This window comes from Xenopus tropicalis, chromosome 3 (assembly GCF_000004195.4).
Source record: "Xenopus tropicalis strain Nigerian chromosome 3, UCB_Xtro_10.0, whole genome shotgun sequence".
NCBI lineage: Eukaryota > Metazoa > Chordata > Amphibia > Anura > Pipidae > Xenopus > Xenopus tropicalis.
This window is the reverse complement of record NC_030679.2, coordinates 56100542-56114427: the sequence shown is the minus strand read 5'-3', so window position 1 is coordinate 56114427 and position 13886 is coordinate 56100542. Positions and strand designations below refer to the sequence as shown.

The 13886-nt window shown below is 36.9% G+C and overlaps 1 protein-coding gene across 1 annotated transcript; it reads left to right on the top strand.

The window, feature by feature from the left end:
• Positions 1 to 2081: 2081 nt before the first annotated feature.
• mrpl42 (mitochondrial ribosomal protein L42) lies at positions 2082 to 7197 on the top strand. The gene is made up of 5 exons (NM_001078932.1): positions 2082 to 2102; positions 2436 to 2499; positions 4446 to 4530; positions 5906 to 6063; positions 7062 to 7197. The coding sequence occupies exons 1-5, from the start codon at positions 2087 to 2089 to the stop codon at positions 7105 to 7107; spliced, it is 369 nt and encodes a 122-aa protein (NP_001072400.1). The 5' UTR covers positions 2082 to 2086; the 3' UTR covers positions 7108 to 7197.
• The last annotated feature ends 6689 nt before the right edge of the window (positions 7198 to 13886 follow it).

Here is a 13886-nt window from a genome sequence, read left to right as displayed (position 1 = left end):
TGAAATTATCCCGGGTCCTGCCACTAGGTGATTGGCTAGGCTGGAGGAAGGTTCAAATGTATTCCTTTTCAGCCTAGCCAATCCCTTTGAGGTAGAACCGGGACTTACAGCTTCAAGAGAAGAACTACAGTGTAAAGATATATTTTTTTCACTTGTTTTTCCCCCCTTCTTACTATTTTTTGTTAGCCAGGTTTGGGGAGGCTTAGCCTTCCCTAGCTTTAATGAAAATCCACCTATGTTAAGGGGGTGTTAACCTTTTTGTTAACTTTTAGTATGGTGTAAAGCAGTGATCCCCAACCAGTGGTTTGTGAGCAACATGTTGCTCCCCAACCCCTAGGACGTTGCTCCCAGGGACCTCAAAGTAGCTGCTCATTTTAGAATTCCTGGCTTGGAGGCAAGTTTTGGTTGCATGAAACCCAGTGTAAAGCCAAACTGAGCCTACATACAGGCTACCAAATAGCCAATTATAGCTCTTATTTGGCACCCCCAGGAACGTTTTCCATGCGCGTGTTGCTCCCCAAAACTTTTTCCATCTGAATGTGGCTCACGGGTATAAAAGGTTGGGGATCCCTGGTGTAAAGAGTGATATTCTAAAACAATTTTCAACTGGTCTTTATTTTTTAGTGTGTTTTATCTCCACCACTAGGTGGCAATAATAACCTTTTCAATATAATCCATTTTGGTTTCATGGCATAATCTCCCACTGGAAAAGAGTGCTCGCACGAAACATCGTCAGATCGCCACGTGTATGGCCACCTTAAGGATCAGGTAGCTTCTGAAATTCCAAACTGCTGGACAAAAAAAATAAAAGAAAAACAAAAAACATACATAACCATAAATAATAAAAGAACCAAGCCCAACTGTAAATTGTCTCTGAGGTCGAACCTTTGTGGCAGAGAAGTGACCAGTACCTAATTTGTTTTATATATTTTCTGCTTTAATATTCATAATGAACTCTTAGCAATTGAATACAACTTCATTAGTTGTAGTATTAGGTGTAGTTGTAGTTATAGTTTTTACTATATGTATACTTCCTTATTGGGATATATCAATTTATTATAGTAAATTATTGCTCTATATTTTTGGTGAAGCAAAATTTCTTAATGATACAGCTTGACTATGTTCAATCAATCCTTAGATGGATGCGACCCCTAGGATCTCAGTAGTGTCAGTTTATACATGTTTTGCACGTTTTCAACGCGTGATTAGTATACGGGTATAAATATATGTGTACATAACAAATTTCTTAACCAACAATATTAAATTATATTTTATCATATTTTATCATATGTTGACCAATACTGAATGTATAAGTTTTCAACGGCTGTTATTATTTGTACTGCAGATTATTTTTCTGCATAATGTAAATATTAATGTTTGAAAATATTTTAATGCCTTTATTTGGCTATAATGTTTAAAAAATCCCAATAAAAATGATTGAAACTAATATTCATAACGCAAAAGTACGCTCTTGATGAGAAAGTAAGAGCTATGGACATTTAATACTTTTAGAGTCCTCCATATTTATTGTGTCGCCAGATCAACACTATGGTATCATGTTCCTCACACAACGGCGGCGCAACTCTCTCAGCATCACGTTTCTCACTTGTGGGGTTGCTACAGCAACTTACCGGAAATAAACCTGTGCAGTCCTTCACTCTGCCAGAAACCTTTCAACTTGCCATTTAGTTCCGACTATGGTTTACATACACCGGTTTTATTAATCATGTACCTGAATAGTGATACGTTTTATTGTTTAGTAGAACTAGTGTATTGCACAGTAAGACAAAAGGCCAAACCACGAATCCACAATACAGTTGCCTAGGTTTGGTTTAATTTACCTTTACACCACTCCATTAAGTGCTTCCGGTCCACGTCTAAACTAAGTATACAGCCTTTGCAAGAAGGCGTGGCTGCAGAACGTCACGTGTTGGAGACCGTCACTTGATGGTGACGTCACTCACGGCCATTCGCAACTAGGAACTAGCAGCCACGCTGATTTGATTTGATGGCAGCCTGTCGAGCGAGTACTTTGTGCGGGGGGACTTTTCGCTCTGGGCTCCCGGCATTATGGCGCCTTCGAAATATGGAGCCGATAGGAAGTGAGGAGATAACTCACGCGTGATTTTATGTTGTATTAGTCAGTGGTTATTATAGGAGCATTCACTTAAGAAAAAGGCTTGTTTGACGGTGACCTTCTGCATCCTGTACGTCCAGAGTAGTTTAGGGTATGACAGTAGTGGGAGAAAATAATTCTGAGCAACTTCCCTGTTCCTTATAAATGTAATTGCTATTAAAGCATTATCTGCATGGCTTCCATGGACTTTATGGTTGCAATTTATTTTGAGAACACAGATGGAAAAAGTAACTTGTCACTGCTTTAAGAAACGTTGTCATTTAAAAATGTTTACATTAATGTCCATATGTTTTTTTAGATGGAATAGCAAATCCACTTTATTACAAATCAACATATGCAGCACTTCCAGATGATTACAATTGGTATGTATTTTATTTATACTCAGATTCTTAGTTTGATAAAGAATTTACATTATATACTTTTACTTTCCATTAAATTGTATGTAAAGCCAAAAAACAGAAGCCGGTTTCAGCTCCTCCTCAAAAACAAAGCTATCTTTAGTTTACTTCCATTTCAAAATTGGTGCCATTTTAATGAATATGGCAATTATTTGCATACTGGGCATAGAAATCCTTAGATGGCTGCTGGCTGTTTTTTGTTGTAAAACATCATTGCTGTTCTGAACTGCATAAAAGCAGTGTGCGGAGTTGTTTCATGTGTTTGTTTCTCGCCTAATCTTTGTGAGAACCAATCCTGCTTTCCTGCAGTGCTGATCCTTTACAACAGGGGTCCCCAAACTTTCTTAATTGTGAGCCATAGTCAAATGTATAAAGAATTGGTGAGTTTATGGACGTGCCAAATAAGAGCTAAGATTGGATATTAGGCAGCCTCTATGCACACTATCAGCTTACAGGAGGCTTTATTTGGTAGTAAATCTTGTTTTTATTCAGCCAAAACTTGCCACCAATTCAGGAATTTTAAAAATAACTGCCTCATTCAAGGGGTTGGTGAGCAACAATGTTTCTCACAAGCCACTGGTTGGGGTTCACTGTTTTACAAGTAAAAAGCTGGTGGCTGCCTGGAGGTTTCTATGCACAGTAATTGGAGGTATTGAAGGAGAGAATGCACCAGAAAGGATATTAGTTTTCATAAAAATGGTACTATTTTACAAATTGAAGTATATTGAAGGTAGCTTTGTTTCTAAGGGGGGGATACATGAAAATTGGCTTTCATTTTTTTGACTTTACATTCCCCTTAATAACAACCATTTGTGTTATGCCATCAGCAACAGAGCTTTCCATTTATGATCATTAGGCAAAAGTCTCACTTGCTGACACATGTCAGCAAGGTATATAACATACCTTAAATAGGTTATAACAGTTCATGCATCATACTCTATGGTGGCTACTTAAAGGACAAGGAAAGTCAAAATCTATTAAGCACACTATTAAATAGTACTACTATTGCTGTGTAAAAACGCAGCATGCCTGTATGGGGTATTGCTGAAAAGCACAAGCCAGTTCCCCCCCCACACCCCGCCGCTCCGATTCCCGCACCTGCTGGCTCACAAACCCTGATCGCCCCCCCCCCCCCACACCCCGCCGCTCCGATTCCCGCACCTGCTGGCTCACAAACCCTGATAGCCCCCCACCCCGCCGCTCCGATCCCCACACCTGTCGGCTCACAAACCATCCCCTCCCGCTCCGAAAACGCACTTTTATATTGTATTTTGTAAATTCATATAAAAACTCTCTAGTGACATATATCGGCTCTCAAGGCGATCAGCAAAATGTCTCCTCCTTCATATTTTTGCCTGACACTTGTGTCTGCCATGCTTCCCCTTCTGCCACAAACCACATCCCCCCCCTCGCTCCGATCCCCGCACCTGCCGCTTGCCGGGTGGGCATGGCACAGAGTATAGCACTTATATAGCATGGGGTATTGCTGAAAAGCACAAAACTAGTCCCCCCCCGCTCACCGTTCCTCGCTTCTCGCTCCTGTCGGCTGCGTCCTCTTCTGAGTCGCCATAGCAACCAGACGCTCCTGGTGTGTGCGCATGTGCAAGCTAAGGATCTGGTCGTAGTGTCTGTGCAGGAGCGTTGCATTATGGGAATCATCTCTACCCAGCTCAACGGTTTGTTTTTTTTTCCAATTTGGCTTCTGATCTTCTGAACAGGTGAAATATGGGGAGACTTAAGGGCAGCATTAAGACAACTGAAGGTATGCCAGCAGCTTGAGATTAACTCTTTACTAGCCTTTCCTTCTCCATTAAGATGCTGAATGTTGCAGTATTTTAAAAGGAAAAAATAAATTCTAGCACACGAAAGAAACAATGCAGTTTTTCATTCTTTAAATTGTGCTTCTTCAGCAAGGTGGAGTTGGCCATGACATCAGACGGGAAAACAATTGTCTGTTACCATCCATCAGTTGAAGTCCCATATGAACATACAAAGGTAGAAAAATTAATCTGTTGAATAGTTATAGCTTCATGTTTAAAGGTTTTATTTTGTGTGCACAAAAACTAAAGCAAACCCATTTATGCTATTTTTGAGGAGAAACGTGTTCTATAGGGCAGCCAATACCCCCCGCGGAAAAGTTACTTTAGCAGCCCATACTGTGCTATTAGTGCTTAGAGATACTGAAGCCCTAAAATTATAAAGATACACACCTCCATTGCTGCTTCCACACTGCCATATCAATAACCTGGCGCCACCCTCTATGTTTTACATAAGTATTTTGAAAAAATACACAAACTGAAATTGTAACAAATAAAAGGTACAGTTTGGCAGTATTTCATAGGGTTTGTAAGGGTGATTTTGTTTTGCTGGCCTAAAGTTATACCCTGTGGGGAAAAAAAAAATATGGCTAGAAACTTACTGCACTGGGTGGGGTCACCATCTTGGATTTTGTTTGGAGTGCTCTGGGCAGCTGTTAAGAAGCTAAGCTTTGAGATACTCAAAAATCGTGAAGCACAAAATGAGGTTCATATCAGAAAAAACTAATGCTACAGGTGATGAGACTTTGGATGAAGTACTAATCAGCCTTGTATTGTGACTTATATTACTGTATATACAGTATATTGTGTGTTGGTCCCTAAGCTCAGGTGAGTGACAGCAGCAGTGAGTCAGCAGAGAAGACGGGGGCGTACTGTTGGCATCTTTGGAGGCACAGATCTTCCCTGCTAAAGGGCTGTGGTTGGCTTGGGGTGGCACAGAATCTCCAAACATAATTTGCAATATTTACTTCTTTGTAAAAACTTTAGTTCTTTTAACGTGAATCCATATTGAAGGCAGAACAACCTTTTTTTATTATTAATAGTGTTTTTAGTAAAGCAAGTAAAGCATGGAGCCTTATGGATGTTACCCCTGTATTCCAAATATTATAACCCAGTGCAATAATTGTCTATTGGTGTCATTCACAAATGAAGAATGTGTTGCAGTGTTTGACTATGTTCTTGGCATAGGAAGCTCATTAAAATGCCATAAAAAATAAATGGTGTAAAACATGATGAGTGTATGTCTAAGTTACCTTACTTGTTTTTCAATAAAATTACAGTGAGTGATCTGTTTATGGAAAACTGCAGTACTTATAACAAAATATGATTTAGTTGGGCCATGCTGGCTATTAAGTTCCCAAGCATCACCAATTCTGAAGTAGCGAACCTTAATGACAAACTGAGTACTAGATGCTTAGGGAATAATATCAGTGGCAAACTGCAGCAGTTAGCCAGTGTTTGTGTTTGTCATTGCAATCAAAAAACAATACTGTGATATAAGCCATAGTCACTTGGTTTGTATTGAATGCTTAATTACCAATGTTTTATTACAGCCTCTTCCCCAGAAGGACCCATTAACCAGCCACACACAAACACATGAGCTTGTCCTAAAGGCCAGGCTTAATGAAGTTAAAGCTAAACCTGAGCCAACAAAAGAAGAGCTTAGCAAAATGTTCTATACAACCAAACATCAGTGGTATCCAGTTGGACAGTAAGTAACTTCTGATAAATATAACTCACAATATTCCCTTACGTTTTGGAATTAAATGTAAACTGATCAAATATGTAAGTTTAACTACTGCAAAATATGTAGCTGACATTAAATCTATTACAATACATTATTGTTAAACACAACCTGTGCTGAGCCATGATGGAATCATTTGATTGGTTCGTTTGATTAAATTAAAAGGATATTATGCCTCTGCTTTACCTGACATGAGATTGTGTCAATATTAAGGGTTACAAATAAATGTAGTGTGAATTTTGGGAGTTTGATGTGATAACATTTAGGCACAGTATGAATAAATTTCAACTAAAATGTAGGTTATCTGTAAAGACTTTATTAATAGTGCGGTGGAATAGATAGTTTACTAATAGTGTGGTGGAATAGATATTGTTTGGAAATTTTGTAGTCAGAAGACTGTACCAATGTTTGGCTGCTTTCTCAAGGTTTAAGGAAAAAGCCAAATTCATCAGGGTGTGTCAATTTTTTAGGCACCCCCAGTGAATAAAAACATTAAATTTCCTTACCCTGGCCTAGTGCTCCTCTTCTATAACAGGGTGGTTTACATCTGATTGCTGTGCAACCATCTTATTTTATGTTGCCTGGCATGGCATGTAAAGTATTGTACATACACTGTCTCAGGGTGTCTTATATGATTCCTGACAATTGTTTTGTAATTGCATGGTGATTGGTTGTTAACAATATTTTAAAAACCATACACATTCCAGTTATTTACAAAATAGCATAATCTCCAGTGATGCTTTGTAACCATATCAAATAATGCCATTAATATAGTGACTAGAAGTATGTGTACCGATGCTATATGTAGTGTTTACCTTTAATTCAGTTTTCCTTAAATAGATGCTACGTTCTTAAATTAAAGGTAATTTTTACATATGTAATTTTAAGGGACTTGGCAAACATATAAGTAAATATTTATCAGTGCTGCACTTAATTATAATACGTGCACATTGTTTGATTTCCAGGTACCACAGAAGACGTATGAAGAAAGATCCCCCAAAGGACCGATGATATCTTCTATTCCACATTTGTTACTCTACATATTTATCTTTTGGCATGCAACTGTGTTAATAAATATTGCACATTTCTTCACAAAAAAAATCCTGTATGCAAGTCTTTTGATAAGGTTGTTTTTTAGCAATGTATTACTGTGCAAGGAGAAGAGAATAATTAGGGTAGATATTGGGAGATGCAGCATATGATAAGGAGGAGCAAATGGGTCAGGCTTGAGGGTAAGAGGATTAGAAAGTATTACTGGAAGGAGCGAAAAGACATAAGGAAAAAATGGGAGGACAGAGTTTATTAAAACAGAGGAGTGAAAGGAAGAGTTCACTATTTGATAAATACGCCTCTAAAAATCCAGTAAAAAGAATAAAGCGTAATGGAATGCCACTCTGGTGAACTGTGGCAAGCTCTAGTTTCAATATATCATAAATATGCCCTATAAGATGAAGGAAAGCCAGGGAGGATAAGAAACAACACGAGAGTAAAGGTAAGAAAACAGGAAGAAGATATAAGAAAAAATGAGGCGTGGAAAATAAGAAAAAGGGAAGAGAAGAATCCAAAAATGGCAAAGTAGCACTAAACATTATTTTTAATACTGATCTGGATATGCACTTTTATGTATGTATTTATATAGCACCACAAATGTACACAGTGCTATACAAGGCCTAAACACAAACAGGGGTATAGTAATATAAATTAAAGGAGAAGGAAAGGCTAAGTCACTTGGGGTGCCAAAATGTTAGGCACCCCCAAGTGACTTTTATCGCTTACCTTGTACCCCGGGCTGGTGCCCCTGTTAGAAAAAAACGCACCGGCCCGGGGTACCTGCAGCGAGCACTTCCTTCTTAGGTATGTCTTCTGCAGGCAAAATCCCTGGGCTGGTGCATGCGCAGAATAGTGAAAACCCGACTTTGTTGTTAAAGTTTGGCTTTTCACTCTACTGTGCATGCGCAAGCACATAAAGCAGGAAGAGGAGACGCTTGCAGCTACCCCGGGCTGTTGCGGTTCTCAGGTATAATATCCAGTCTGTGGGCCACATTGGTCTTATGTACCCTGGTGGTTAGTGCATTTGGCACAGCAGGCTTTGATGGGACAAGTCAGAAGCTGAGGAGGAAATTAGTGCAGCATATGTTAATAAAACTATAGTATAACAATTGAAACTTGTTCAGCTTGGAATTTTGGGAACTAAATGGAAGATATAAATTACAAGTTAGTAAAACTAACTAACTTCAGTTCTACTTAATAACTGATTAAAATGTAGGCAGTTTGCAACTGTACAACTTGTGCAAGCTCATTTCCGTTTCCAATACCTATACCTCTTGTGAAAAAAATAGTATAATGATATTTTTCTGAAGCTTATTATAAATCATTTCCTGGATAGAGTAAGCAGACTGATTCAAAAATAAAAGTTCGTATATAACATTTTACAAAAATTAAAACAAAAGTGCTTGCATCACTGTTAAAAGATTGCATACATCTGATGTTATGATATTTATGTATGATGTTATGAGAAGTTTGTTGAAAAATAGTATACTGATATTTTTCTGAAACTTATAAATCATTTCCGGGATAGAGTAAGCAGACTGAATCAAAAATAAAAGTTTGTATATAACATTTTACATGTTACAAAAATTTAAACATTGTTAAAAGATTGCATACATCTGATGTTATGATATTTATATATGATGTTATGAGAAGTTTGTTGACCAGAGAATAAACACAAGCACACTTCTCTGCTTGTCTGAATAATGTTTTACAGTCTAAGGAAAACCATAAACTATGAGAAGTATGCCATATATTTTCCAGCATGAATCCAGCCATACAGACTTAAATTTGTTAATAGGAAATCACCCAGCCCTTCTCCCTCTTTTATTTATTTATTTTTTTTTCCTGCTGAAATTCGGAACTCAATTTCTTCTGAACTGTAGTTCTAAAAGCTTGTGCAGTGACTAAATCTGCTGTAGCACAAAATAAATCAAATGTTTTAATCCAAACAAGTAAATTTTTTTAACTGTGAGATGCTAACAATTGTAATTAGTAAGTGCTACTGAAATTTAAAAAAGTGGAAGGGAATTTTGGAAAAAGACTATGTAATCTATATGTGACTATTTACCATGGGCACAAGTGGTACAGAGCTATGGGGTGCAAAATTGCATGTATCATTAAGACTTTGCATTCGAGCCCTGGCCCATAGTTGGTTCTAATGCACTTAATGTCTGATTGGGGTGTTGAATCTGGTGTAAGGCATAAAGTACAGGGCTCCCTGGCATCCCTTGATACACATTCCTTTCTCATGTTAAATGACACCCAATCTAGGGACATATGCCTCCCATGCAGTGCTATCAGGCACTGTCAGTGCCACATACAGCGATGCAACCATTTGTGCTCCATTGTGGGAGCACAAAAAGTTGCTTCTAAGGGCGATAAGGTGCAGTATGGTGAAAAATATAGCACATTGTAACTCCTTAGTAAATCAGCCTTGATATGTGACTCTAGAAGTTTCATTAACATAAACCACTGGACAAAAGCGAACAGGTGTCAGGTTTTGAGTCACCTTTAAATAAACTTTTAGTATGATATAGATATTTTAAGACAATTTCCAATTGGTTTTCATTTTTTAATTTTTGTGGTTTTTCAGTTATTTAGTTTTTTGTTCAGTTGCTCTCCAGTTTGGCAGCTGCAGCTATCGGATTACTATGGTCTTATTTACCTTAGCAACCAGGCATTGGTTTGAATGACAGACTAGAATAATATTTTTGCTTCACAGAGCAACAGTTTTTGGCTCCTGAGGTCAGTGATCCCCATTTTGAAAGCTAGAAAGAGGCAAAAGATGAAGGCAAAATAATACCAATTGCAAAGTTGCTAGGAATAGGGCATTCTATAAATATACTAAAAGCTAACAGTGAACCTCCCTTTTAAAATGGGTTTTTTCCAGGTCTGTTAATTGCCTGGCTTCTGCTGCATCATTTAAGGAGTAAAAAACAGAGAAAAAAATATACACAAATACTTTAAGCTGCAATTACATTTACAGATAACTTTCAAAACACTGAACATTTTTAATTATAATTGTTTATTGTAGCTTTTTAAATAATGCTGTTTTTCTGATTACTAGCCATCCATAACTTCTCATTCCTTCATATCAACTGTTATACTGTACAGGTATGGGATCCCTTATCTGGAAACCCATTATCCGGAAAGTTCTGAATTACAGGAAGGCCATCTTCCATTGACTCCATTTTAATCAAATAATTCACATTTTTAAAAATGATTTCCTATTTGTCTGTAATAATATAACAATCCTGTTATGTTAATTCAATGTTTAAGTGATTTTTAGTAGCTTTAAGGTACAAAGATACAAATTACGGAAAGATCCCTTATCCGGGAAAACCCTTGGGCCCCCCAAGTATTGTGGATAATGGGTCCTATACCTGTACTTTTATTAGCATAGATTGTACTGTTTTCCTCCACAGCTTCTGACTGTATGTATTTGTCCACATCAAAGCCTGCCGTGCCTGGTCCTTTGTAAACTATGTCTGGCTATTAGTCAAGTTTTCCCTTTGCATATGCATCTGTGATGGAACATCTGTTGTTTTGAACACAATCTTTGAATATTGCAGTGTCATTTCCAATTTATAAATATCCAAAAGGACAACTGATATCATCCTTGATAGAATGAATTTATAACAAAACATGGGTCCAGGAAATGTGCAATTATCAATACTTTTTTTTTGTACATTTAAAGCAAATATGGCTAGGCCAGTTGTACTTCCTTTATACTTCTCTAATTAGCCTTGAAATGCTTCCTCAGCCCCATTTGTACTTTTGCAATAAAAATTGTTAGTTCATTTACAAAGCACGAGTGCAGTTGTGATTAAGCAAAGTTTGCCACAGTTGTTGCAGCAAGTTCTTGCACTTCCTCATAGATGCTCTCAGCAGCACTGGGTCCATATCTCCTTTTCTTCATGCAGGGTACCCACAGTGAATCTTACCTGTATTGTCTAAATGTATTAGGCGCCTAGTATTAAAAATAAGGAGAGATAAGTATTTTTAAAGGTAGTTTACCTTTAAATTAACATTTACTATGTAATGTCTTATTAGCAACTTTTTAATTTTAATTTGTTTATATTTGCCTTCTTCATTTGCCTCTCTTTTCAGCTCTTAAATAAGGTTCTATAACTCACAACAGTTTATGAATCTCACTGTAAATTACAATTATTACGATTAAACAACATTAAAATGTTAAGATCACATCACTGTCTAATTTAGTTTAATTAAAAAGTACTTCCCATTCCCATAAAAACAAGCAAGGAGTAATACCAAAAACTTTGGAGGGGCCCCTCTGTACTGAGAACATCAATTGTGAACTGGCCAAATGAATGTACATTATGCGCTTGTGTATATTAAAGGCCAGCTTCTTTATGTCACATGATTGTGTGATGTCACAGGATGTGTGCTCCTTTGAAGGGGAACCCTCCCTAGTTCCAAATGTAACTATAGTAACTCCACTTTGCTCCAGATTAACTTCTATAATAACATTCAAGTGCCCATGCATCCAGTTAACCACTGTGTAAAGCACATTATATAACCAAAAAGGTATCCGTGAGGTTGCTATATTTAAAGGAGCATCAATCCACAATAATTAACAAGAATATAAAATAGGTATTCCTTTCAAAAATCTGTAAATGTATTACTAAAATTTATCATATGACTAATACTTATAAAGTACTCAAGATCTCTTAAAGACTGCAGGGAAGCTGCAACAAAACAAAAAAAAATCTTTATGTTTATACGTACAGTATATAACCAATAATGTGCCAAGACTTCCTTAATCATCTCAGTTTTTAACCAGAAGCTTTGCTAGCATTTCGCTGCCCTACTCAAGAAAGAAAAGAGAAATACAAGATACACACAGTGCATGGCTAAGGGCCTATTCCAAAAAAGGTTGAAAATTAAGACTCTTATTTAGTCCACAAGGCGCTTGCGAGGGGATATGATTACTCTGCACAAGTACATTAGAGGGGATTATAGACAGATAGGGGTGTTCTTTTTTTCCCTTTCTATACAGACTTGCTTCAATCAGCCTATCTCCATTTACCTCCAATGTGACATCCAAGAAGTTTAACTTTGTTTGGTCATGTGTATGTGAACTTCAAATGGAAACTGTTTATATTTAAGGCATCCACAAACTCAGTGGGGGACCCTGCTGCACTGTAACAATATCATTAATATATTGATGTAAGACTTGTTCATCCATTTTACTATCCTTTAATAACCACCTTTCCCATGATCCCAAATATAAATTGGCCTAATTAGGGGCACATTTTGCCCCCATCGCCACTCTCTGAGCCTGGAAATAGTATATGCCATTAAAAGCTAAAACATTTTTTTAATTGAACTAAATAAAACAGTGATGTGATCTTAACATTGTGATTTACAGTGAGATTCACAAATTGTCATAAATTTTGTAAGTTATAGTTTCTGGACTTTGGAGATGTTTACTGTTTCTTACTGTGGTTGGGAATGTCCTGCATTAAAATTAGAAGTATATTACTAACCCTTAAATTAGGGTCACTGACCAAGGTATTATCTCAAACTGTCTCAGAATGTCACTGTCTGCATCATACTAAGGGACAGATTCATTCAAATTCAAATTTGTGTAATTTTAATGGATTTTTCTACCATAAAAAAACTCTCAAATTAAAAAAGCACTAATGTTGACTTGATAAATTAACATAAATTGGTGTTTTTGATTCATTTGTAAAATACACGATTTTCAGCACCAAAAAGTATGATTTGTGAAAATGAAAATAAATGCAAACTTTCGTAAATCTGGCTTTACAATGTAATTTAAAGGTGAATTACCACTTAAAGTGAAAATACAACTGTTAGCACACAAATGTAAAATTTAGCTTTTCAGAATCCCCTGCTTTTTTTTTTTTAGGAAGCAGATAAAGGCCCTTTAAAAAAAGGGCAACTAATTTCAACCTGTGTAAAAGCAAGAATGTTTTCATGTTTAAATTGAAATAGGATACAGGTTATAGTTGTCTTTATAAAAAATAAATAAATAAAAAATGAAGTATTTTTCATGTGAGTCATCTTGTGTTATCTATTTGCTTGGACTGCTGCCATACTGGAGGCTTGGACCAACGCCACAGGAACTGAACCAGGGAAAAAAATATGTAGGAAGGTATGTAAATGATTCCCAGACAGATGTGTCTTCAGAAAATGGTCATAAGTCCCTGGTGAAACGCAACCTCAGTAAAGACAGAAACATGCAGATTGTGAGCTCTACAGGGCAGGGACCTTCTTGTTTCTTTGACATTTAAATCTGGGGAATCTTTAATTCAGCTGTACTTTGTATTCATTTGGACCTATTATTGTAATGACTCCCTGTTTATTCTATTTATTTATTGCTGTAGAGTACTGCATACATAAATAGCACTATATAAATAAAATTACACATAAACACAAATACAGGGATAGTGCTCATAATCCATAGACCTTTCTGCCCAGTCCTGATTGCCGCTCAAAGGTACTAAAGAATGACAAGAAACAAAAATTTCTTTGTGAGCATAAAGTCTGAAAAAATATATTATCTCCTTCAGTAGAAATAGGTACAAATGTAGGTCTGTGATGCAAGGTTAGCGATTAAATTCACTAGGGCACGAGTAACAAATTGAGGCCTGCCAAGTGAAATTTTTAGAATGTTTGTATTTATTTCCTGGTATTTATGCACCAACATATTTCTGAGGCACCTTCTGCTTCATTGGATATTAGGGTAGTGG